This window comes from Hyperolius riggenbachi, chromosome 5, assembly GCF_040937935.1.
Source record: "Hyperolius riggenbachi isolate aHypRig1 chromosome 5, aHypRig1.pri, whole genome shotgun sequence".
Classification (NCBI taxonomy): domain Eukaryota; kingdom Metazoa; phylum Chordata; class Amphibia; order Anura; family Hyperoliidae; genus Hyperolius; species Hyperolius riggenbachi.
In genome coordinates, this window is record NC_090650.1 from 289,404,344 (window position 1) to 289,431,446 (window position 27,103).

At 43.0% G+C, this 27,103-nt stretch overlaps 1 protein-coding gene across 2 annotated transcripts in view; it reads left to right on the forward strand.

The window, feature by feature from the left end:
* The window catches only part of MBP (myelin basic protein), a 255,162-nt gene that overhangs the window by 166,055 nt on the left and 62,004 nt on the right, over positions 1-27,103 (forward strand). Inside the window, exon 4 of one of the 2 annotated variants that reach the window (XM_068237053.1) lies at positions 25,830-26,245. In XM_068237053.1, the coding sequence (XP_068093154.1) occupies positions 25,830-26,245 (416 nt within the window). Of the gene's footprint in view, positions 1-25,826; positions 26,246-27,103 lie in introns of both variants that reach the window. The other variant, XM_068237052.1, reaches the window with a different exon arrangement.

Sequence of the window (27,103 nt, forward strand, 5' to 3'; positions counted from 1 at the left end):
GTTAGGGGACATCTCCTATTACCCTCTGTCACAATTTTGCCGCTCCCCGCCGCATTAAAAGTGGTTAAAAACAGTTTTAAAAAGTTTGTTTATAAACAAACAAAATGGCCACCAAAACAGGAAGTAGGTTGATGTACAGTATGTCCACACATAGAAAATACATCCATACACAAGCAGGCTGTATACAGCCTTTACTTTTGAATCTCAAGAGATCATTTGTGTGTTTCTTTCCCCCTGCATCTCTCATGCACTGAAGTTTCAGGCTGCTCTTTTCTTCCTGCAAACAGCTTTGCCCTTGTCTGTAATTCCTCACTATGTGAAAGCCCAGCCAGCTCAGAGGACGATTTATCCAGCTTGTAAAAGATAAGAGAGAAGAGAGAAGCTGCTTTAATCTAAATAACACACAGGCAGTGTGCATAGAGGGGCCTGGAAGGGGGAGTTCATAGCAGAACCACAACACTGAAGAACTTGGCAGCCTTCCAGACACAGGCTGACAAGTCTGACAAGAGAGAGATAAGTTGATTTATTACAGAGACTGTGATAGTAGAAAGTGCTGCAGTAAGCCAGAACACATTAGAATAGCTTTTGGAACTTGTAGGATGATAAAAAACAGGATGCAATTTTTGTTACGGGGTCTCTTTAAGGTCTCCACAGTGGCAGCACGGCAGTAGTCCCATGATCAGCGACAACGCTGGCCGCAGAGGGGGGCAGGAGGCCTGAAGGCACAATGTCCGCATATGGTCTGCCCTGGTGTCCCGATGTGGAGGTTGTTGATTTTCCCCATAGCTGGTTTCTATCTGTATTTTATACATGTGAGTGCTGCCATCTTGCTGTTGATGTCATCACTATACACAGAGCAGGGTTAATTCATAGGGTTATTAGCTTGAACTGCTAGGTGTCTCATCAGCATATAAGCAGAAAGAGTTAAAGTGAATCTGAAGTGAAAATAAAAATAAAAAAACAGGTACTCTCCTAAGGAGAGGGAAGGCTCTGGTTCCTATAGAGCCTTCCCAGTCTTCTCACAGTCCCCGTGTTCCCCCGTAGGCTTCCCCGTTAGCCGTCTACAACCAACAGGTCATAGACTGCTCTCTTCTGCTTCTGGTGGGCTTCGGGAGCATTTGGATGCACTCGGGCTTCCGAAGACGGGCTGCTCAGTGCTGCAAACGTGTGAGCCACCCATCTTCCGAAGCCTCTTGCAGCGGGGGATTTAAACCGGGGATCCAACGCTGGATCGCAGGAACAGTGAGGAGAGTGGGAAGGCTCTGTAGCATAGTTCCCCAACCGTGTCCTCAAGGCCCTCCAACAGTGCATGTTTTGCAGGAAACCACAAACATTCACAGCTGATGTTATTAGTGTCTCAGCAGAGCTGATTAACTACCTTTCTGGATTTAGACAAAAAATACACTGTGGGGGGGGGGGGGGTTGCTTGAGGACAGGGTTGGGGAACACTGCTCTATAGGATCAAGAGCCTTCCCTCTTCTTAGGTGAGTATCTGTTTTTGACTTTTTTAACTTTTACTACAGATTCTCTTTAAATGTCAGAGTATATCACCTTCTAATATTTGCTTTGTTTGTCAAGGTTAATTGGTAGCATTTAATCCATTCTAGTGTAAGCAGGCAGTGGCCACAAAAACATTATTTCTCCACAACCGCTCCAAAGGGGAACTGATGAAATAATAGGCACAAGTGTATTCAGTACTCTTTTTTTTTTTTTTTTTTTTTTTTTTTTTTTTTATTGCCTGAGGTTTAATTTAAGATGCAGCTTTCCCTGTCTTGAACCAATGCACCCAGTTGATTGAGGTTTGGTGGAAGCAGGTGATGCCTTGTTTGTGCTGTATACCAGTTTGTAGGTCAGTGCTGGGAATATTTTTAGCTTTGGTATACCAAAACCTAATTCAGGGAATAGTTGCTTCCAACAAAGGCTAGGCGCCCAGGTGTTTTACTTCTCAACAGATTCTTCTTAATGGGACTGCAAGTTTTGTTTATTCTTCAACCGAGCTTGAAAGATTAAATGTAACCTTTTTATGTTTATTTTCCTCCCACAAGACCGATTTTATTTGTGATGGGAAAGTAGGAGACGAAATAAAGCCATTGCCATTTCTCTGTTCTTCAAGAACATTGTCTCCCTCCGACACAATCTAGGCTGATTATTTTTATGGACAGATGAATATCAGATGGTAGCAGCAACCACTGAAAATAGGCTCTCTCTATGTTTTCTTTCCAATTTGTTTGTTTTTTTATTCCAACCACCTCGTACTGAGCCCTTTTCTATCTTTTATTTTTTTGTGAAGCGATAGAGATCCGCAAGTAATCATGTTGCATCCCTTATACATTGTCAGCAAGGAGAAGGATGATGCACAGATAACTGTTAAATAGATTTGTGTTAAAGTTTATTCAATCAGGATCTCTTATCTGTGTAGGAATATCTTTGGTTTGTTTTGTCAGACCAGTTATCCAGTTTTATTGAATTTGATTGAGTGGGCAGTGTATCTGTAAGCCTGCATGTTTGCATTTTATTGGAAATGACAGAGGTCCATTACTGTAGTGTTGGAAAATCATCGGTCAAACGGTGGCTAGTGCATGGCTACTCCCTATACCACTTTTATATCTGCTTAAGAAGTCCACTCGATGTGATGTGAGCTATGAAATGCAATGACCTGCTGCAAATCTTCACTCTCTGCTTTGTATCAGGTAACTGGCAATTTCTCCTAAGGCCCATTTCACACAGGAGGCTGATGCAGTCTCTCAGCTGCTCCCAGGCAGTGGAGAGGTGGCTAACGTATTGAGTCACATCTGAGCGGTGGTTGCACTCTGACTTGACGTATTATTTTGCTGCCAAAAGCCGCATCAAAGTTGACATGCATGAGGTTACAACCGCTGCCATTTGGCTGTGTTAAATTGCAACCAGAAGGTGCTTGGTGGTCAAGAGATGGTAGGTGGAATTTGGAAGACGTTGACGCCGCAGACGTTTGGGTGCCTGTTAGGCACACATGTTAATATTAGTAATAAATGGAAATTTGAGAGCCGGATGCAGCAGCTTGTATAGCAGGCAGCCCTGGCACTCACTATTTTATAGCGGCAAAGATGCTGTGGATAGTGATAGTATTGCGGGGGGGGGGGGGGGGGGTGTATTCAGGGTGAGGCATGGATGGTGAGTGGGTTAAGCATCAGTTTGAGTGGGTGGTCACATAGGATGCGGTGGGGGGGGGGCAATTAGGTTTAAGCATCGGTAAGGGGGTCGGCTCGGTTTAGGTATTGGTAGGGGTCTGTTAAAGTTAGGCATCAATGGGTAGAGCTTGTGTGAGGGAGGGCTCGTATGAAAAACAGAATCACCTTTGTTCACCAAGCATGACTGGGTCATGCTCTGAATTGGTTTTGGCACATACGGTACAGGAAACATACAGGACACAAGTAGGAGGTAGACGCAACACAATAAACAGGTGAGAGTCATTGTATTAATAAGCAGTCTTAATAATAACAACTATGGATGCAGCAGCTGCGGCCTAAGTGGGGAAAAAAAGGCGGATGAACCCTGGAGAAAGAAGGGTGTGGAGAGGGTTCAAGAGTTTAACTACCAATGGGAAGAGGTGTTCTAGGCCTTGAGGTCCTGCTGGAGATAGCCATATACCTCTGGCCTGATGGGAGCTGCCTGAAGAAATGGTAGCCTGAGTGTGAGGGGTCGTTGGCAATCCTCAATGCTCTGGAGTGCAGTCTGGTGTTGTGGAGATGGTCTAGTGGGAAAAGGGGTTTTCCGATGATCCTTTCAGTTGATCTGATGACTCTCTGAAGTTTGTATCTGTCACTAGGGGAGTAGCTGGCATATCCGACCAGGACAGATTTAATAGTGACGGAGTAAAAGGTGCTTAGAAGTTCCTGAGTCATAACAAACTTCTTTAGTTGTCAAAGGAGGAATAGTCTTCAGTGTTCTCCCCAGAATTTAGTTCCAGCCGAGTGGCATGAAAAAGTAGCCGGGTGGCATGAAAAAATAGCCGGGTGGGGCAAGATAAGAGAATGCAGGGCTGGCGCTTTTCTGCTTATAGCAGAGGAAGAGGTGAGCAGATAACAGCCGGGTGCTCACCAAAACTGGCCAGTTGGAGCACCTGGCTTAAAGAGCCTGGGGAGAACACTGGTCTTTCTAGGGCTTTCTTCTGAGTAGAGGTGGTGTTGGTCTTCCAGCTCCGGGTCATCAGAGATGGTTGTACCCAGGAGACAGACCGAGAGGAGATGTCACCCAGCTTGACAACTTAGGACGTATTGGTGAGGAAGTCTGTGTTCCATAGGTGTGGGGTTGATATTATGCAGTTTGCGGGAGCAGATGATATTGAAGAATAAGGTTAGGTTGAGCAATAGTAAAATATCTGTAGATTTTACTGATATTTTACTATCGGAATTATCAGTGACCAATAGTAGAATATCAGTCATTTTAGCAATTTTCAAATAACCCGTATGTCTGGCACCTTTTTGTTTCATGTACGGGGCTGAACTCCAGACAAGTGCACAGAGGATTAATTTGAAAGATTTCTCTGACGTAGGAAGTAGAAGAGATATAGCCAGTCAAAACCAATAGTTGCTGGCCAATAATCTGGCAAAGAAAATGATTGCACAAAGTATAACTGCATCCCCAAGTTCTGTCACTTATTTTGTCACTTATTGCCGTTCAATTTTTAACACATCTTTCTCCTAGGTAAAAATTACAAATGTTCTTCCAATTTTTTATTTCCACTCCAATTACACTTTGTCAAATTCTCTTTTAACTGCTTCCTGACCGATGTAGTTTGAATCTACATCCTGCTGGTGGCTGTACAGCTCTTACAGCACATATATTCCAACATTCACCGCTGCTCACTCACGCAGTACTCGCCACTCGTGCTGATGTTTTGAAACTGCTCCTGCTGGCTCTGATTTCTCAGTGACAGTAGAGCTTCCGAATTTCGGTCAGGAGTCAGTTTCACTGTTGGCCTACCACAGTAATCAGAGGGCACAATCGGGAAAGGACAGCTCCTTAAGGGGCCACAGCTGTCCAATTCCAAAATGGTTAAAGTGGTATTGTCATCGAATTTCATCCATAGGCTAAAGCATTAAAAATGGCATAAAACGGCTAAAACCAGCTGACTTGCTAATTGATAATCCTGGCATTGCTGGATAGAGCTGCTAGATTGTGCTGGAAGTGTATACACTGTAAACAAGACAGGAAAGCTTCTGCTGTATCCAGGGAGGGAGACCAGAAATGTATCTATTCTATGTGCTGATTAATTAGTTCTCTAAAGGTGCCCAGACATCAGACGATGTATGGGCAGATCCACCCGAGAGACAGATCTCTCTCCGATCGGAGAGAGATCTGTTGACTGTCCATACACCAGTAGACCAATTCCCAAGAATTTCACCATGAAATCAGCCTTGTGACACTGCATCCGCCACCTTGCCTCTCCCGGCCACAGTGCCCCCCCCCCCCCGTGTACATTAACCCCCCCCCACCCCATATGCCCCTGCATTCATACTTTACCTCTCTGCCGCTCAGAGTCTATGTGATACCTATTGTGAGGAGTCAGAACAGACGGAGACCTAAAGTATTAATGCAGGGGCACCGGGGAGGTACATGTACAGTAGGTGGGACAGCAGCTGGGGGTTTCCGTCACATTTGTTTATCGTACACGGTTACCTCCGCGCACCTGATCGACATCTTGCTGCAAAAGAGCTTCTCTGAGCTCTCCTACCAAACTTGGTCAGCTACAGTGCTGTTTTGTGAAGCACGTATACATCAAAGAAATAGTGAAAGACAACGCCCAATACGATTTTACTGCAGGGAAGTTCAAAAGGTCATTATTTCTGCTTTGTTTCATAATAAAATACAGAGTGTAGTTTGTAATCTGCAAATATTAGAGAATGATGCAGTGTTACATAAAAAAAGCTATATAACTGAAAATAAAAATATAAAACTCCTTTTCTTTGCTACTAATGTTCTATTTCTTAGCTGTACTACACATACAATTCCTTCTCAAAAGTTTTTTTTCTTTTTCGCTTCAGTGTCACTTACAGCCAGCCGTATGTTGTGTGGTTACATGCTCATTTCTTTATGTTGAGCAGAGAAAAACATGTTTTGTAAAAGGAATCTTGTTGAAAGCGGATGTCCTAATTTGTTGTAAATATGAAATGGTATTTAAAAGGAACCTTATCTCTAAAAAAAAAAGTTTATCTTACCTGGAGCATCTATCAGCCCCCTGCAGCCATCCTGTACCCTTGCAGTCACTCATGGCTCCTCTGGTCCCCCGCTGCCAGCTAGTTTTTGTTTTTGCTGACTGGGAGTCGGCCGGCCGCCATAAAATTTTACACATTACAACCGTAACGCGTAAAAATGCACTTGTTGATGTCTGCAATAGCTTCCTGCACCAGCAGGAATGCGTAAAAACATACGCATGGCGGCCGGCCAACTCCCAGTCGGCAAAAACAAAACTAGCTGGCAGTGGGGGACCAGAGGAGCCATGAGTGACTGCGAGGGCACAGGATGGCTGCAGGGGGGATGGTAGATGCCCCAGGTAAGTTAAAAAAAAAAAAGAAAAGTTTTAGAGTTAAGGTTCCCTTTAAATAAGTTATTTTTGTTGTGACACATAGACACAGAACATATAAACCATTCCATGGCTAATCCGATTAAATGATGCCAGATATGTACAGAAAGGACTATACTGAACCTAAATCCATGTTTGGTATAAATGATGAACAAATACACTGAAACAATAATGTTTCCAAGAAAGCTGTGTAGAGTCTACATGTCCTCTGTGTGTGCGTCTGAGGCCAGGGAAATATGTACAGTTTGGGGAAACAATGAAGCAGTGTGATGGTATAGGGTGGGCTGACAGAATCTATTTCATTTAACAATTGCAAAAAGAAAATCTGCAGGCAGCTTGGACACAGGCCACATTCCTGTCATAGCTGCAAAATTTCTGTCATAGCAAGTCCCACCAGTAGCAAACCATGGGGCTTTGTGTTTTCTCCTAGGTGCCTCTCCAGCCTTAGGCGATAGCAGAAGCATTGGAACAATAGGGAGGATTTGCTGCAGGTTTGGTCCCACACTGGTTCACATCTGTGGGATGAGACCTTGTAAAATAGCGCACACAGCTGATCCATTCATTGCCATGAGCTATAGATTGTTACACATCTTCACAGAGGACGTTGTGTGTCTTTAATGTATGTATTCTTTTTGCAGAGCGGCTGTTTTCAATTACTGTCACCAGAGCAAAATGTTAACCGCACCTGTAATATCTATAGGTGTGACTGCCCCTTCCCTAACACTTGAGGAAATACAGATTGTCCAGGTTTTTGTTCCGTTTTTTTTTTTTCCTCTTTCAGGATCTTTTGAATTTAGCTGCAGCGAACATTCTCCTGATTCTCTCCACTATTACCTCTCTGTAGAAAATAGTACGCTGGCTTTGCTAAGTGACGACCAATCAGTGTTACAAGGCTCCTTTTAAACAGGTCCCTTTAGAGCAAGAGATTCTTAGATTAATCCGTTCAGTACAGTGTGAAGACGAGGTTTCATTATAGCAAGCTTAAAACTGCTGACGTTATTCCATACATACCTGCGTCAGTCCACAATTAATCTATAACCCTTCAGAAGCACTTGTGGGCAATTCAATTACAACCAGCTGAAACTGCCTATAGTACGGTATTTACTTTTACACTTTAGTCAAATATAAACACGGCATAGAAATACGCAACAGTTTGGAAAGGGGTTTGGGTTGTTTTTCATTTGGACAAGTACATCGAGCCAGTCAGTTGTGCAGAATCTATTCATGGTTTGTATCCTGGGACATATAATAGTCATCTTGCCATTCTTTATATCTGTGATTTATTATGCTGCCAGTCAGTCACTATAGTACATAATAATAAATCACCACAATGCATATTCAGAAATAAAATAGTTGTTTTCTGTGCCCATTGCAGTTTACTTGGAAAACAATATAGTCCTTGGGAAAGGAGAATGTCTAACTACTAAAACGAACCTTGAATGTCCTGCTTGAGGTGGGCTTCAGTCTCCCTGCAAGTTCTTCAGTGTTATCTGAAGGGATATGGAGGATGACATGTATTTAATTTTAAACAATACCAGTTGCCTGGCAGCCCTGCTGGTCCTCTGCTTCTAATACCTTTAGCCATAGTCCCTGAACAAGCATGCAGATGAGATGTTTCTGACAAGATTAGCTGCATGCTTGTTTCAGGTGTATTGTTTAGACACTATTGCAGCTAGGCAACTGGAGTATAAAAGAAAACAAATATGGCAGCCTCCATATACCTCTTGCATTAGGTTACCTTTAAAGCACCACCTGACCTTAAATAGATGCAGCTCTGTAGCTAACCACAAATGTCTAGGCAAACAGCAGATGTGTGCATCTTTTTATTCTCACCTGTGTGTCATGCGGCATATGGGCATGTTAAGTCAAGACATACTGTATAGCCTAAAACTGTAATTTACAGTCTGAAGTGAATTCAGTCCATGGGGACACATGTAAATCTCTCCTGCTACTAGAACCACATTACATAACGTGTAGCAGGATGTAACCGGTTACTTACTGGCACACTTTCACTGTCACAAGTACAATTGTTGTTTTTTTCTGGAATTTAAAGAGAATCCGAGGTGGAATTTTAAAATCTTAATAGGACACAGAGGCATGTTCTGTGCACAATAACACGCCTCTGTGTCCTTCTATTGCCGCTGCTAGACCCCCCATGGCTCTGCTGTCCCCCTGAAAATCGCGCCAGACTAGCGACAATCTGCTTGTCGCTAGCCATCTGTTTACCTGAGGCTTGTCAATCATCAACCTCCGCATTGCCTCCACCATTACAGACCCCCCGCTCCCTGCCTCTGCTAGCTTTCTCCAGTCGGAAGCTAAGCTGTGATTTAGGAGTGCGTCCTAGGTCGCGGCTTAGCTTCCGATTGGTGGAAACTAGTAGAGGCGGGCAGCAGCGGGGGGAGCCTGTAATGGAGGCGGCAATGCGGAGGTCGATGATTGACAAGCCTCAGGTAAACAGATGGCTAAGCGACAAGCAGATCAGATTGTCGCTAGCCTGGTGCTATTTTTAGGCGGGACAGCAGAGCCATGGGGGGACTAGCAGCGGCAATAGAAGGACACAGAGGCATGTCATTGTGCACAGACAATGCCTCTGTGTCCTATTAAGATTTAAAAATTCTGCCTTGGGTTCTCTTTAAAGTGTACCGGAGATGTCATGTGATGTGATGATAGGTGTGTATACACAGTGGGTGGCAAGAACACAGATCCCTATGCTGTGCATCTTTTCTTTTTTCCGTGTCTGAAAGAGTTAATATCCAGCTATGCATCTGACAGTTTTTCTCCAGTCAGAACGAAGTCGGGCTCCTTCACTGATAACAAATGAGGGCCCTTTTCTATGAGCAGTTGATAGGCAGTGAAAAGCCTGTCAAACTCTCACAACTGCTTGCTGCTGTCTGAAGACTGCTCACTGCTGCTTGGTAACTGCTCACTGAGCGCGCAGCTCAGCCGCCCATGGAAAAGGGCCCTAACAGCTGTAAAACACTTTCCTAAGCAGATACCTGGGCTTCTGACTGCAAGGGAGAGAGAAAAGGTCAATAGATCATGTATATTCTCTCTGGGATGCTTTAGACACTGCAATTGAGCAGACACAATCAAACATTAAATCTACTTTGTAAATGTTTATACATAAAATAAAACCATGAGAAGTCATTTTAGGAGGAGGATGGATTCAATTATGTATCTCATCAGTTTTTCACCTCGGGTTCACTTCAAACAACATTAAACATGGGGCAATGTATTCTTTTGCACCCATCATGGAGTATAGATAAGTTTTAACTTTCATAACACGTTCAATATTTTCTTGCCTTTTCTATCAAGCTAACGTTCTATTTATTTTTATTCAAGGGACTGGGCTGTGTACATATCACTCGCAATTGTAAGATACCCAACCTGGTGAAATAGATCTCGCGTGTTCTGATTCAGTGGTCAAGTATCTCCTCTGCCTGACATCTGATTAATATTTCTGCATTAATCTGCTAGTGAGGCTTGCACGTTGAACGACACATTAAGGCAATCACCAGCTGCTCGTCATCATGTTGCTTATTAGAACTGTCATTGGTAACAATGTAGCGAAAGGGCACAGTGTGATGGAGAAATACTTGTGAATGTCTTTATAGTTTGAGAGCCATGGGGAGCTGCTAAGTCCTCCAAAGGGTAGGAGAAGATAGATGACATTAATGTGAATGCTCCATGCATGACGCTGGCTCCAACCAAGTTCCTGAACTTCATTAACTTGCTCGTTTCATAACGGCCTCTCCAGAAACTTTATAGATTTATTTTTGTCTTGGGATAGTGAAAGACTTCTTTATCGTTGAAGGATACAATAATAATATACATATTTTCAGAACGACGTTTACATGTTGGTTTAAAGGCCTCCAGTATGAAGATAAAGCTCCACTTATTTGCCATTTTGAAAAGCGTGAGAAGGCATTAGAACCAAAGCCAGCTTAGAAATGATGATTGGTCACCTTTGAAGAGACGGATTTACCCCCATTTTTCTCTCTGTGGACACTTAACATTTCAGTCCTTGGTGTCACAGGACTAGGAAGCCAGTTAATGGCAGTAAACCTTTGACAGAGAGTTCACTCTCTAGACTGACGACAGCCGCGTGAGTCGTTCACCACCGAGATCCACCAACATCCGCAATGAGATGAATGTGAGCATTCATCTCAATGTGTTTACCGCCCATTACTGGTGATTGTGTGAACTTAAAGGGGCACCCTGCTGCGCCAGGGTGGCTGCGCAGCAGTATTTTTTGAATTTTTTTATTTTTTTTTTAAATCATGTAGTTAGCCTAGCGCTAGCTACATGATTCCCCCCTCCCTGCGGCATTCCTCCCACCCCTCCGATCGCCGCAGGCGATCAAGCCCATCCAGAAATCCCATTTGAACGGGATTTCCTTTAGGGCTTCCCCCGTCGCCATGGCAACTAACGGAATGATGTCATCGACAGGGAGTCCCGATCCACCCCTCAGCACTGCCTGGCACTGTTTGGGTCTCGGGGGGGGGGGGGGGGGGGCCCAGTTACGTGGCGGGTAGCAGCGCATCAGCGGCGAGCTGCGGCGATCGTCCCCAACATGCAGCTAGCAAAGTTCTAGCTGCTCCTGCTAGCTGCGTGTTTTAAAAAAAAATTACGAAAATCGGCCCACCAGGGCCTGAGCGGTGCTCTGCGGCGGTTGTGGACGAGCTGAGCTCGTTCATACCGCCGAGGAGGTTAAAATATGTGCAGATATATACAAATAAAAAGTACATTTTTTTCCAGAGTAAAATGAGACATAAATTACTTTTCTCCTATGTTGCTGTCACTTACAATAGGTAGTAGAAATCTGACAGAAGCAACAGGTTTCGGACTAGTTAATCTCTTCATAGGGGATTCTCAGGGATTTATTTATTTTCAAAAGCACTTAGTGAATGGCAGTTGCTCTCTCCAACTGCCAAAAAACTGTGTAGCGAGCAGGGAAGCTGGCCAGCATCCTTGTTTAATTCCTTTTTAGGGAATATCTTTACAAAGAATAAAAGCCTTGCTAAGAATCCCCTATAAAGAGATGGACTCGTCCAAAATCTGTCACTTCTGTCAGATTTCTGCTTCAGACTGTAAGTGACAGAAACATAGGAGAAAGGTAATTTATGGCTCATTTTAATCTGGAAAAAACGTACTTCTTATTTGTTTCTGTTTGCACATATTTTGAATTTTAAAATTTTTCGCCATAGTGCCCCTTTAATGTTTCCGAGACGCTTTGGCAGTTGCTAGTTCTGTGCCCCCTATAGGGCTCAAACTGCAACACGACAATGGAATAATGCTAAACGTTTTCCTGCTCTGTTGCAGAAAAGCATTTAGCGTTGGCTAAATATGTCACTGGCAGTTTTCCCATCTGAACCGACCCTTACTGACAATAGTATCCAGTACTGATAATAGTGCCCAGAATACCGGTCATGTCTAATCACCTGAATTTCCAGGAAGCAAGATGGTATGTAGATTCATCAGCCCTGGCAAGTAAAGTGAGATGGCAATGTGCAGTAATGATGATATTAAGATATATAGACAGCAGCAGATATGAATACATTCACTGGACTGTGGTTTGTGTTTGTTTAGCTGGATCAGAGTTTCAATTAGCAGTCATCAGCAGCTGTGAATTAAAAGCAGAGAAACCTGCCCTGTATGTATTTAGAGCGTTTAGCCTGTCTACCCAACCCCCCCTCCCTCTTTTGTGTTTAATCACAAGTTGTAATTTTATCTCTCCCCCGTGTCACATCATGACACAAAAGAGATGGCAGATAAGCTCATTTGAAAACCCAGGATGATGACAATTTGTCTGCTTCCATGAATCAGGAAGTAGAAACGGTGCAGTTTTATTTTAGGATTTGTATTAGCTGTAACAAAGAAATGTTTTTTGTTTAAAGGTTATTATGCTGTTGTGTGTCTTTTAGAGCAGAGAGGAAGTTCTGAGTTCAGGTCCACTTTTAGTCTAGGAGCTTTGCCAAGGCAGCTCTCTGCCCTACGGTGAACACAGGCTTAATCCTTTCAGTACTTCTAGTGAAGTGAATCAAATAAGGGCTCAAACCTACTAGAAGCCTTTTCTAAGTACTAGTGAATGCAATACTATGGGGGATTTTTACCAAATCACATCCCTCAGTGAGAACATAACATTAGCAAGAGATTTTAAAATCACAAAGATCTTAGAAAAGCTCTTGTAGTGTGAACAGGCCCTTATGGCTATTCTGGCTAATGGCTAATTGTTTTAGAGTAGAGCGGAAATTATGAGTTTAGTTGTACTTCAAGTAAAAGAAAGTCTCTAGTTCAGGTTTGCTTTAACAGAAGTTTAAGCAACTAGAGTTCTGCAGTTTGATTATTCACAAAATGTTGTTATAAGCCTTAGAAGAAGAATGCACTCACCGTCCTTTGTTAAACACCTTTCTGCTCTTGCATTAGCAGAGGTATTTGTCACTTGTTGCAGTAAGAAGTAAATGTTATGTCGTGTTAACCCAATTTGCTTTGCTTTTCTTGGGGGGGCTGTCATGCTTTACAAAAGATGAGGTTTCTAAATGGTCTGGAATACTTACTGAAAGCAATGTGCAGTTTGTCTTCTTTTAAAGATCAGAAGAAAATGCCCTGGGGGTATAAATATTCTGTGTATTAATGCAGGGAGCTATTTATAACCAACAAAGAATGTCTTTTGTACATTATCAGTTTGCAAGAAACAGTCCTATTCTTTTTTGGTAATGCACTTATAGTACAATGCCTGCTTTGTCCCCAGTGCTGTGATGGATGTTCTGATTTATTTTTTGTAGCATAACAGTTGTCACTTTACTGTAGCCGTGGTCTGAATACTTCATTTTTTTTTATGTTCCTCTACCCGATTTATTTTATAAGCACTGAGGTTATAGTTGGAGAAGCTAAATTAAAACTTAAATGCTAACATGTTTTTTTTTCCTTTTTTATAGTGTTTCATCTGCATTTTTTCAAATACTAAACTAAGCTATGATTTGTATTTGCAGTCTTGGATTCCAGACAGATATGGTCAGTAATGTAGTGAGTACACTTCTGGGGATGCTGCTGAAACTAACCTTAGAATTGATCCAGGTTCATTTTCCTTACTGCTACTATATCTAAAGGTGCCTATTAACGGTGCAATCTGCCAAAAGATCGACCAGTCTATTGTATCGGGTACCGATAGATGTCGAACAGTTGTTCTATAGATCGTCCTGTCTCTGTCTGTCCAAATTTTGGAATAATTATTGTGGTCTAATCTGATTGCTTATCATTTTCCCCTCCATTGGTAGGCCTGAAAGATCAGACCGATCGGACGGTCAATTGTTTGGAAATGTGGATCATTAAAGGGCACCTTTAGTTTCACAAGTGTCTCCAAAGCGATTTCCCTTTGAATTTCCATTGAAATTAATTTGGATTTGAAACACACACACACCCACACACACACACACACACACCACACACACACACACACACACACGCCACACATACGCCACACACACACCACACATACGCCACACACACACCACACACACACCACACACACACACACCACACACACACACCACACACACACACACACACACACACACACACACACACACACACACACACACACACACACACACACACACACACACACTTTTCTCCTGTTGGAAGAGCTGCAGCCACTGGGATGCGCTCAAGAGGCCACCCTGCAGTGTAAGGGAGTCTTGCCTTGAACTCCTTACTGAATAGGTACCGACACTGGCCAGGATTTGAATCCTGGTCTCCCATGGCAAAGGCGGTGTCTTTAACCAGTACACTATCCGGCCACTATAAAAACACGGAATCGATACGCAAAGACTTCCATATGCTTGCGATTGCGTTCTGTGATTCGTAGTTGAAAACGGCGTACATTGGCCTAGCAATTAAACAGTTTGTTAGAGCCAGTAACCGTATCTGAAGTAATTTTGCAGTACAGTACCTTCACTTCAGTCCCATGGTTGAGTGGCACTACCTGTCCTTTTTTTTATTTTTTAATGCTGATCTCTCCAGAGGAGAATGCTTTGTAAGTGCAGTTTATGGCTCTACATGTAGATGTCATGTATGCACACGTTTATTATAATGGATCTTCAAGTGCACCTCCAGCCAAAAAAAAGTTTGAATGACAATACATATTTGTAGTCTGTGCACTATGTACAGTTAGATGGACATATAAAGTTTACATATGGTACATTGTAGTGAATAGAACCGACTCACATCTGTATATGTAGTAGCACTTCCTTATTTCTAAAGTACACCTTCAGTATGGTGTTCTCCCTTCCAGCCAGGTTCCCTCTTCTGCTCCTCCCTGCCCTGCTCTCTGCTTGCTTGGATCAAAATACTTCTCTTTTCACAGTGTTTAGGAGAGAGGAGAGACAGCAGAACATCTGCAGCCTGTCTTTTCATGTGTGCTTGCTAGAATTCTTATTTAAGATGTCTGTCAGCCTACCTGGATTAGATCACATGGACATGGGGGGTGGAGTTATGACATCAATCCCCCAGTATCCTTTGCATCTATGGTTTGTAAAGCAAAAAAAAAATCACCCAGGCCCAATTTCACACTGGGGGTGGGGATTTCTAGACCATATGTGGAATATGGACCCTAGGGGTGAGAAAGTCACAATTTATTATGTGTGATTTTATATATCTTGGCAACTTTGTAGGTTTAAAGCAAACTGTAATTTTATAATTTAGGTACTCTTTAAATCATTGCTACTCATGCTCATTTTGCTGTCTTAATAAAAGCTCTGGATATAGCAGTGTGCGTCAGATGCGCTCGCCACTCATTAGTGGTTGCTCAGTCCATACACCAGTGGGCTTTGCCTTTCATATTTAGAGCTGTTTCCTTAATGAAATGGCTTGTTTTATTCAGTAGTCCATTCCCACCTCCATTCGTACTTTGTACTCGGCATGTTTAAGAAATTGGCTTGTATCTATTTACAGCCTTCATGAATTTTTTATACTCAAATCTAACAGTGTGGCTAAGAAATATATCTCTTTTATCAGCCATTTTCTTATCATCTTATTCTGACGCATATATATAAAAACACAGAAAACTGAGTTAACGGTTGAGTTGTGACCTACAATAATGTAGTTCTACTAATCCAGCAGGAACCAAACTGTATTCCAGTATCCCACTGTGACTGCAGATGGCTGTTATAGGACTTCTCATAAGTGCAGTTTGTGTTAAAGGGAATACATTCTAGAAAGTAATCATGACACCTGCCCTCGGTGTCTGATTCTGAGACTTAACAGTTCAGTAAATAAAGATCGGATGTGATGCTCATCTGACAAAGCCAAAGATTGATCTCCTAACGATCGTTCTTCAAGTATCGTATATGTTTAGCTTAAAATAGCGATGTAAAACATTTGTAATAAACAATTTCTTTATTATTATTATTTAGTATCTGTATTGCGTCAACCTATTCTGCAGCACTTTACAGAGTATATACTGTAGTCTTGTCACTAGCTGTCCCTCAGAGGGTCTGTAGTCTAGGGCCAATTTATAGGAAGCCAATTAACTTATGTGTATGCTTTTGGGATGTGAGAGGAAACGGGAGTGCCAGGAGGAAACCCATAAAGACACAGGGAGAACATAAAAACTCCATGTAGATAGTTTCCTGGGTGGGATTCAAACCGTGGACACTGTGCTGCATGGCGAGAGTGCTATCCATCACGCCACTGTGCTGTCCAATCAGCTACTATGTTAAAACCACAGACAGGTGAAGTGAATACTATTCATTTCAGCAGTTCTTTCCATAGGTTCCCTATGGTTCCATAGGTTCCATATGGTCCCCTACCATTCGTGTCCTTACCTCTCCCTCTAGATTGTAAGCCTTTGGGCAGGGTCCGCCTCCTTTTGTGTCCTACCTGATCTTGCACCTCCATTACTGTGAACCCATTCTATGCATCTGAGTAAACCTAACTTGCCTAATCTCCATGCTCCATCCAGTGACTGACTAAGCATTACCTGGTACTCATACTATGGTGTGTGATCTGGTTTTCTTGTATTCCTGTATTGTCATATTGCTGTATCTCACCCCTAAATATTGTCTGTAACCTAAATTAATGTTCAGCGCTGCATAATATGTTGGCGCTTTATAAATATAATAAATAAATAGGTTGGCATATATTAGGTAGCAAATGAACAGTTAGTTCTTGACAGTGATGCGTGTGGAAGCAGGGTTAGGACCTAGGTGGCTCTGGCAAGGACAAACCTTAGTGGCTAGACAACTGTGCCGGAGCATCTGGAAAGTGACAGGTCTTAACTAAAGCTATCCAAAGAAAGGTAGATAAACCAGTGGTATGGTCATGGGTGCCCAAGTTTCAATGAAGTGCATGGAAAATATACCTTTTTGTCCAGTACCACAGAAAAAGTGGTAATGAAACACAAACTACTGGAAATGCACAGTGCATCACCACTTTCTTTATATGGTGTTGTAAAGCCGCAGGCCTGTCAGGGAGCTCTTATTGCTTCCTTTACACAGTCAAAAGTGCCACAGTGGGCACATAAATGTCAGGCTTGGCCTATGCAACAATGAAAGAGGGTGGCATGATGTGATGACACATTCTCCAAATTCCCCAGATCTCGGTCCAATCTAGTATCTTCAGGATATGCTGCAGAACCAGTCCAGTCCATACAGATTCCATCAGGACTTACAGAATGACCTGGTGCCAGATGCCATGGAACCCCTTCAGCAGCCTTGTCTATTTTGGGCTTCATTGGCTCAGAACAAATAGGGCTGGCTTTCAGCAAAAGCCATATAGGGTGTGGCCTAAGGGAGAATGCCCTAGGGAGTCCAAAATAGTTGGCAGTATTTCAAGAAAAGTTCTGTTTGGTCATTCCTCTTTGGCTTTTCGATCAGTCCACAAATCTGGTGGACAGACTATTAGTGAGTGCAGAGCTTAGCAGGGTTGGAAATGTGAGTGTTTGTACATTAGAACGTTCAGTGATCTTGGGCACGCAGGATGGTCTGAGAGAAAACGGAGCTCTGTGTGCCTGCAGTACACAGCAATGAGAATGTTTTGCTTATCGACACAAGACCTCTTTATTCTTAGCTGCTTTCATAATTTTATTAGCATTTATCTCTTTACGATGCAATTTGTTGTTTAATAGACAGCGGCTAGTGAATTGATTTGCTTCTGTGGAACTACAGAGGGAGGATTTCATCAGCTGCCGGGAAGCTTCTGCAGCTTGTTTATCACGCTCCTGAATGTGTAGAAGGGTCCTTTTCCGATGGCTTGTGGATCACAAAACGCTAGGTACTTGAAAATGAATGGAAGTCACGGTTTTCATTAGTGAGATGTGTTTGGGACGTGATTTTTCCTGATCGCAATCATCATGCCTGCTGCATTTTTCATGCACTTGGGCTACCATACAAAGTATAGGACCACAGGAAAATCGCATAGCAAATGCAGCGCTACACATTTATTTTTTTTCAACTATTGAGCAACACAAAATATTTTCTCACCCTTTTTTTTTCTTTTTTCCTAACCTGTCACAAACGCACCACAATTGTACACCCACCAAATAGTGTCGGGATAAGGGTGGAATTGCTGCAGTGAAAATGGAGACACAGTCGTGTTTCTCAGTAGCTGGCACACAGTGATTTTTTTTTTTTTAGAATCTAGTATGTAAAAAAAAGCATGTAATGAAAGTAATATCCAACTTAAAAAGGGTATTTAATTGATGAAGTGTGAAAACATCTGTAAGTAAACACAGGAGAAAATGTTATTGAATCAGGGCCCATGTATGAAGGTGGGAGGCTTGCTAATAAATATAATGTATCCCAGACCAGATACCCTGAGTATAGCCCCCCTACACACCATGGGATTTCTGTTGCTCGGCAGGGATCAATACACAATCCCTTGAGTGACAGTGCTATGCTGACGCTGTAGAGATGCATCACTAGCCTCCAGACTAGTGACACATCTCTTGCTATGGAGGGAGGCGGAGGGAGAACTAGCCGTGCACAACAGAGTAATTTCCTGTGGGCAGGGGAGCAGGGAAGACAATGCGATCGGGTAGTACTCAGGCGTCTGGATCGGGCAGCCACTGTACACACTTTATCATCTGCCATGGCCGAGTTCATCCCAGCGTGTCTACATAGTATAAATTTTTTTTTATTTCTGTTCTCTAGTATTAAGGTGTAAAGGCTACGATACACAAGTAGATGTTTTTACTATTACTCGATAAGTGCTGCGCTACTACTTACTTATTGCATAAATACACAGATAAATGTATCCACAATTCTTAAAAAAGTGCTCGTTCGCACTACAAGAGCTTTTCTGAGTGCTTGTGATTTTAAAAGCGCTTGCTAATGTTATCCTGTGTGAGTGTGTTCACTTTGGAGCCCCCATGGATCCCCCATAGGATTGCATTAGCAAGAGCTTTTTAAATCTCTGGCATTTAAAGGGAACCTAAACTGAGAGGTATATGGATATTTCCTTTTTAAAAATACCAGTTGCCTGGCAGCCCTACTTATCTCTTTAGTTGCAGTAGTGGATGAATCACACACCTGAAACAAGCATGCAGCTAATCCAGTCTGACTTCAGTCAGAGCACCTGATCTGCATGCTTGTTCAGGGGCTGTGGCTAAAAGTATTAACCAGCTGAGCGGTCTGGACGAGCTCAGCTCGTCCAACACCGCCAGCGGCTGCCGCTCAGGCCCTGCTGGGCCGATTTTGATGCAATAAAAAGCAGCACACGCAGCCGGCACTTTGCCAGCCGCGTGTGCTGCCTGATCGCCGCCGCTCTGCGGCGATTCGCCGCGAGCAGCGGCGAAAGAGGGTCCCCCCAGCCGCCTGAGCCCAGCGTAGCCGGAACAAAAAGTTCCGGCCAGCGCTAAGGGCTGGATCGGAGGCGGCTGACGTCACGACGTCGGCTGACGTCGATGACGTCACTCCGCTCGTCGCTATGGCGACGATATAAGCAAAACAAGGAAGGCCGCTCATTGCGGCCTTCCTTGTTTATTCTGGGCGCCGGAGGCGATCGGAAGATCGCCTCCGGAGCGCCCTCTAGTGGGCTTTCATGCAGCCAACTTTCAGTTGGCTGCATGAAATAGTTTTTTTTTTATTTAAAAAAAAACCTCCCGCAGCCACCCTGGCGATTTAATCAGAACGCCAGGGTGGTTAAAGACACAGGATCAGCAGGAGAGTCAGGCACCTGGTATTTTAAAAGGAAAAATCTATATCCTTCTCAAGGTTCACTTTAACCTCCCTGGCGGTAAGCCCGTGCTGAGCACGGGCTATGCCGCCGGAAGGCACCGCTCAGGCCCGGCTGGGCCGATTTGCATAATCTTTTCTTTGCTACACGCAGCTAGCACTTTGCTAGCTGCGTGTGCAATGTGATCGCCGCCGCTACCTGCCGATCTGCCGCTATTCGTCGCGCCGCAGCCCCCCCCCCCCCGAACCCGTGCGCTGCCTGGCCAATAAGTGCCAGGCAGCGCTGTGGGGTGGATGGGAGTCCCCTTTGACGTCGCGACGCCGTGACGTCATCCCGCCCGTCGCCATGGAGACGGGGGAAGCCCTCCAGGAGATCCTGTTCTTTGAACGGGATCTCCTGATCTCCGATCGCTACATGAAATTTTTTTTAAAAAAAAAAGAAAACGGATTTGCTGCCCCCTGGCGGATTTTTAGCAAACCGCCAGGAGGGTTAAAAAGCTCCCATAGTGTGAATCAGTCCTAAAACCACCATAAAAAGTCACTTTGCTGCAAACCAGGGATGACTTATGGGGTTGTCCACCTAAAAACACTGTGTATTTAAATCCACTGCGCTCACCTGTTAGTCTTCCACCTAAAAACAAGCAGTGCTTCACATAGCATAATACTGTTTTGTTTTGCATATATTCAACATTTCCCAGTGATAAAGTGCCAATCAGTGCTTCAAACCATGAATTTCCCCTTCTCACACACTCATGGAGGCTCACCAGATAGATGCCACCTCGCTGTACAGGTGGGTCTCACATTTTAAATCTTGTGCATCACCCTGGCCCTTCAATGATCCACAACAACTCTTCTGTGCCACTTAAAAAAGTACTTTATTCCTCAATAAAACACATAAAATATCATAGCGCAACCTGCTTTAAAATTCAATTACATCCACGCTTCTGCACACTCTGTCTACTTACAGACTCCCAATTTGTTCTTAGCATATCATAAATGATGCTTGCGGGGCTCTGGACTGCAGCCTCTCTGTATAAGCAGCGTCCCGCTCACTCGGCAGTTCCACGCTTCCAACTGGTCTCCCCATACTCACCATGGTCTATTTCCCGGGTAGGCTATGTCAGGCGTATTCCACTAAGTCACAACAATAGACAATCACAGTCTGCTGAAACTAATACCACACAAATAATTAAATGTTTCCATGTTTTTATTGAACACACCATGTAAACATTCACAGTGCAGGTGGAAAAAGTATGTGAACCCCTAGACTAATGACATCTCCAAGAGCTAATTGGAGTGTGGTGTCAGCCAGCTGGAGTCTAATCAATGAGATGAGTTGGGAGGTGCTGGTTACAGCTGCCCTACAAGTACTGCCTGAGGTGAATGATGCCTCGCACAAAAGAGCTCTCGGAAGACCTACGATTAAGAATTGTTGACTTTCATAAAGCTGGAAAGGGTTATAAAAGTATCTCCAAAAGCCTTGCAGTTCATCAGTCCATGGTAAGACAAATTGTCTATAAATGGAGAAAGTTCAGCACTGCTGATACTCTCCCTAGGAGTGGCCGTCCTGTAAAGAGCACAGCACAGAATGCTCAATGAGGTGAAGAAGAATCCTACTGTGTCAGCTAAAGACTTACAAAAGTCTCTGGCATATACCAACATCTATTTTAGAGAATCTACAATACGTAAAATACTAAACAAGAATGGAATTAATAGGACGATACCACAGAGGAGGCCACTACTGTAAAAAAAAAATTGCTGCACAATTAAAGTTTGCAAAAGAGCACCTGGCTGTTCCACAGCAGTACTGGCAAAATATAATGTGGACAGATGAAACCAAAGTTTAGTTGTTTGGAAGAAACACACAACACTATGGCTTCAATTCATCAAGCATTACCGCATTCGGTAATGCTGAAAACAGCTGAGTTAACGGAGCACTTAAGAAAATGTTAATTCATCAAAGCTGTTACCGAATGAGAAGCTGAAATGACACAGCAATGAGATAAATTACCGACATGTGCTCAACAAATGTTAATTCATCAAGGTTCCCACACTCGCTAACACATTCGGTGTTTATCTCAAGCTCTCCCCTGTCGTTACAGGCTTCGAAAGCCTTCTGTGTAAATGTTTTCATGATTAGCAGGAGCAGGCAGCCAATAGAAACAGCCCCTGTTCTCCTGCAAGTGCTGCTGATAGGTCACACAGGCTTCTCCACACAAGCTTTCAGACCCCCCAAGCAGTGAGCAGAGAGAACGGGTCAAAATATATCCCCAGATTCCCTTCGGTGGTGTAACCCTTTCAGGCCCTGTTTGATAATGCAAAGATGCTGGTGGTGAAATCACCAAGCATGGCATTTGTAATGTCTCCAGGAAGTTCATCTACGTTGTGGCAAATAAATAAAATGTTAAGAAAGACTGATCGACAGATTCAGAGCAGCAGAGGCAGTATAAATAACAGTAACTATAACACCTTTACATCTAAAGGGATGTCTCGATGCCTTCTATTGTTATCAGCTTGTAACAACACATGGACATTCCAAGCTGCTCTGCACCACTCTGCTGTTATCGAACAGCCTTTGATGAATTGAAGCCTAGTAGTTCGGTAACTTAACGAACCTCTACCACACATGGGAAAATATTGATGAATTAGCACAGTGAAGTGTAAAATACCGAATGCGGTATTTTAAGGACTGCGGTTTTGTTATCGAACACCCTTTGATGAATTGAAGCCAATGTGTGGAGAAAAAGAGGCACAGCACACCAACATCAAAACCTCATCCCAACTGTGAAGTATAGTATAATATCAATATCACAGCGCAATAGCAATTATTTCATAAAATGCATTGGAGTGTGCTACATTTAGGCCTGGCGGGCCTGGTCAGTCTCTATTCCATAATGCAAAGCGCACATCCACATTAATAAAGTTCATTCATTTGTAACTACACAACTTCTGCATGACGATATCCTCCACCATTAGCACCCTTCTGTGAATAGACTCACCAGATATCTCTGACCACTGTTAGACTGGTCAGATATACACAATATCCAGGTAGCATTGGAGCCTCAGGTTCCTGGTGCCTCTGCTGTTATGGATATTCTGTGTCATGCAGATTTCAATATTCTATAGCTTGTTGCAAAGTTACCTCACTGCAGCTGAAGCAGATTGCTGTGTTTTCTTTGAGGTAACTTTGCAACAAGATATGGGATATTGAAATCTGCATGACACAGAATGTCCATAACAGCAGAGGCACCAGGAACCTGAGGCTCCAATGCTACCTGGATATTGTGCATATCTGACCAGTCTAACAGTGGTCAGAGATATCTGGTGAGTCTATTCACAGAAGGGTGCTAATGGTGGAGGATATCGTCATGCAGAAGTTGTGAAATATAGTGGATCATGGTTTAGGGCTGTTTTGCTGCATCAGGGCCTAAACAGACTGCTATCTAGGAAAAAGGAATTCCAAAGTTTATCAAGACTTTTTGCAGGAGAACTTACGGCCATCTGGCCACCAGCTGAAGCTCAGCAGAAGATAGGTGTTGCAACAGGACAAGGACCCAAAGCATAAAAGTAAATCAACAACAGAATGGCTGAAACAGAAAAAAATATGCCTTCTGGAGTGGGCCAGTCAGAGTCCTGACCTCAACCTGATTGGATGCTGTGGCATGACCTCAAGAAAGTGATTTACACCAGACATCCCAAGAATATTTCTGAACTGAAACAGTTCTGTAAAGAGGCATGGTCAAGAATTACTCAAGAAGGTTGTGCATGTCTGATCTGCAACTACAGGAAACGTTTGGTTGAAGTTATTGCTGCCAAAGGAGGTTCAACCAGTTATTAAATCCAAGGGTTAACATACTTTTTCCAGCTGCACTGTTAATGGTTACATGTCATGTTCAATAAAATCATGGAAACATTATGTGTGTGCTATTAGTTTCAGCAGACTGTGATTGTCTATTGTTGTGACTTAGATGAAGGTCAGATCACATTGTATGACCAATTTGTGCAGAAATCCATATAATTCCAAAGGGATCAAATACTTTTTCTTGCTACTGTAAATCATTAATACAGCACAGTATATGAATAGCAATTATGTAAAGGTCACTTTTCCACATATACGTTCATGTTACCCTTTCTTGATTCACAAATGCTGTTAGTAACTGTTTAACCTTCCTGGCGGTAATCCCGAGCTGAGTTCGGGCTATGCCGCGCAGGAGGATTTCTCAGGCTCCGCTGGGCCGATTCGCACAATTTGTTTTTTGTACACGCAGCTAGCACTTTGCTAGCTGCGTGTTCTGCCCGATCGCCGCACCGCCCCCCCCCCCCCCCCCCAGACCCCATGCGCTGCCTGGCCAATCCGTGCCAGGCAGCGCTGAGGGGTGGATCAGCACTCCCTTAGACGTCACGACATCCATGACGTCATCCCGCCCCGTCGCCATGGCGACGGGGGAAGCCCTTCAGGAAATCCCGTTCTTTGAACGGGATTTCCTGATCAAAGATCGCCGGAGGCTGTACAGCGGCTATTATGTAGCGAGCCCTAGGCTAAAAAAAAAAAATATTTAAAAACAGTGCTGCGCTGCCCCCTGGCGGTTTCTAATAGACCGCCAGGAGGGTTAAGTCGATCTATAACTGCACTTTTCTGGGTCTACTGTGGAGCTGGGCCCTGTAGCAGTCGCATTGATTACTATGGCTACAGTTACACTTTAGTAAATTACTAAATGTACAAATACCTGGATTTAGCTAAGAAACAGATTGATGAACTAAAACCAGCAGTGGCGTAGCAATAGGGGATGCGAAGGTTGCAATTGAAGCCCCTAGGCCATCCATCTTATTAGCTTTTTATTGGTGCTATGCTGGTAATGAACACCTCCATATGTGCACTGAATAGTGGTAATCCTTAACAAGCTATTTTCTCTCTCTGATTAGACCTCCCTAACACTGCAGCTGTCCTTGGTAGGTTTTGGGGCTCCATACCAATAGAGTGCTTGGGGCTCCATGTAAAACTTGCACTGGGGCCCAAGCTCCATAGTTACGCCGCTGAACACTAGAGAACATTTATTTTAAACCTGTCTGTTATTAGGTGGCAAGTGTTTGCACCCCGTACCTGTGTCATAGCAAACCAAGGTGAGAATTGGTGGAATGTTAGCAAAATCGTTATTGTGCAACTGAAATCATGTCACATTCTCACGGCAAGAACTTATTTTAATAATAATCCAGAACAGTTTGAGTTTATTACAAAAAAAACACTCCTTAAAGAATTGTGGATATAAATGTCACACACTTACTGATTCACTGACTTTTCTGTGATTCCTAACATGGATTGCTCTGACCTAGGTGAGTATTGCACATGTTTATAAATCAATCCCCTAGTGTCATTAGCCTGGGACACATTGCTGTCTATTCACAACCAGCAGAAAGAGTGCACAATTGCTATCCATAAGCCTTTCTTGCTGTGTGCGGCTCTGGTCATACTTTCCTTGCACAAAAACAAATATTTTTCTTTTATTGTAATTATTTTACAGTAAAGCAAATGTTATAACAGTTAAGACCTGCTTTACTGTACACTACACTTGCTACCGGGGTTTACTTGGGATTTAAGCCTGACCCTCTACAAACCATTTATCTTTTCACACTGAGCCCGATAGGAAATAGGATATTGACTATTTAAGCTTTTGTTTCTGAAACCTAATTCAAGTGCTGAACTCCAGAGCAGCTCTCAGCCCGCTCAGATCAGATATTTAAGTGATAGATGTATGCTGTCTATCCATCAGATTATCACGGGTACAGTTCTCTTAATTATGATACCAATAAATATCTTTGCTGCTGTTTCAATTTATTTATTGTTCTTTTTGTATATTAAGGAAAGCACAGAACAAATAGATGCATAAGAAAACTGCCTGTTAATGTAAAACTCTTCAACAAGTTTTTTAAATGTATTGTGTAGATTGATATTTCCTAGTGTAACTGCTTCCTGTAATACTTGAAGCATATTCTTCAAGTTTAGCATTAAATAGCTGGACGAGGCTGGTGGGAAGAAGGAATCATTGTTTTCTTTTCACAGCCTTGCATTCACATCTCCCCCTTATTATTTGCAGCAGATGTGAACCAGAACAATGGCACCTCATCCAAGGGCACGGCGCTGACTGACTCCACAAGCACAGAAAAAGAAGAAGAAGACTGGAAGCAAGCCAACCCAACTGATGCTCGCCCACATTTGGTCCGCCTCTTTTCCCGAGATGCTCCAGGAAGGGAGGACAACACCTTCAAAGATCGGCCCTCTGAGTCAGATGAGCTTCAAACTATCCCAGAGGACAGTGCAACAGGTTCACCAGAAACGGATTTGATGTCTTCTCAGAAACTGTCCCGCCACGGATCAAAGCCAATGGCATCAGCAAGCACTTCAGACCGCTCCAGACATGGCTATGGAGCTCATGGAAGATACAGGGACTCAGGTTTTCTTGACTCACTGGGCAGATTCTTTGGAGGTGACAGGCATGTCCCTAGGAAGGGAAAGGTGAGCACTGAGGAATAGGCGAAAACGCTAATGAGAACAAATATCTGGGGATAAATTGTGTTAGTCTATTCCTAAGAAAATACCTAAGAAACACACAAAAATCCAGCGAATAGAAATGCCTCATTTAATAAACATCTTATTTACATTATAAATGTGTAAGTAGTACGTAAGAACTGTTTAATAAATGAGGCAGATCTATTTTTACTCCTAACTTCATCTTCAATTGATGGCTTTTTTATCTTGGAACGGTACAGTGACTTTTGTGTAGGATATGGGTGTGGCTTCTGCAGCAGTCATTCTTAATTTGATACTAATGTGTATGTAATTTACAGATTATCCTTTCTGCATTCCATGCAATGTACAACTGTTAGATCTGTGCTTTAATACCTAGAATGTCTTAGACATATTGATTTAGTAATCCGGTACGCTGTTGTGCCTTACACTGCAAGGGATGTTTCTGACCACTTTATTTCCCTTTTACATCTGCAGAAAACTGTAATACTGAAATATTACATGAATGTCTGCTTAGCCAAAATCTATACAGCTGTCACTTCCTATTTTGTTTCACCACATCCGTGCTGTATTTTGCCATTCTCTACTGAACAGAACAACTGATGCTACTCTGATTTGTAGGTTAGAGTTTAAATATCTATCTGTCAGTGTGTTCAAAGTAGAGTTCAGATGCTACTTCATCTGTAATATAATGGGACATGCTGATCTATACGATCACTGGCCCTAAATTAACACTGTACACTGAATGTGTTTTTAGTAGATTTAGGAATTTTTATTTGAACCCGTAAACCTTTCATTTTTCAGGCAAGTTAATTTTTTAAATCTGAATTAAAAATACAAGTGATC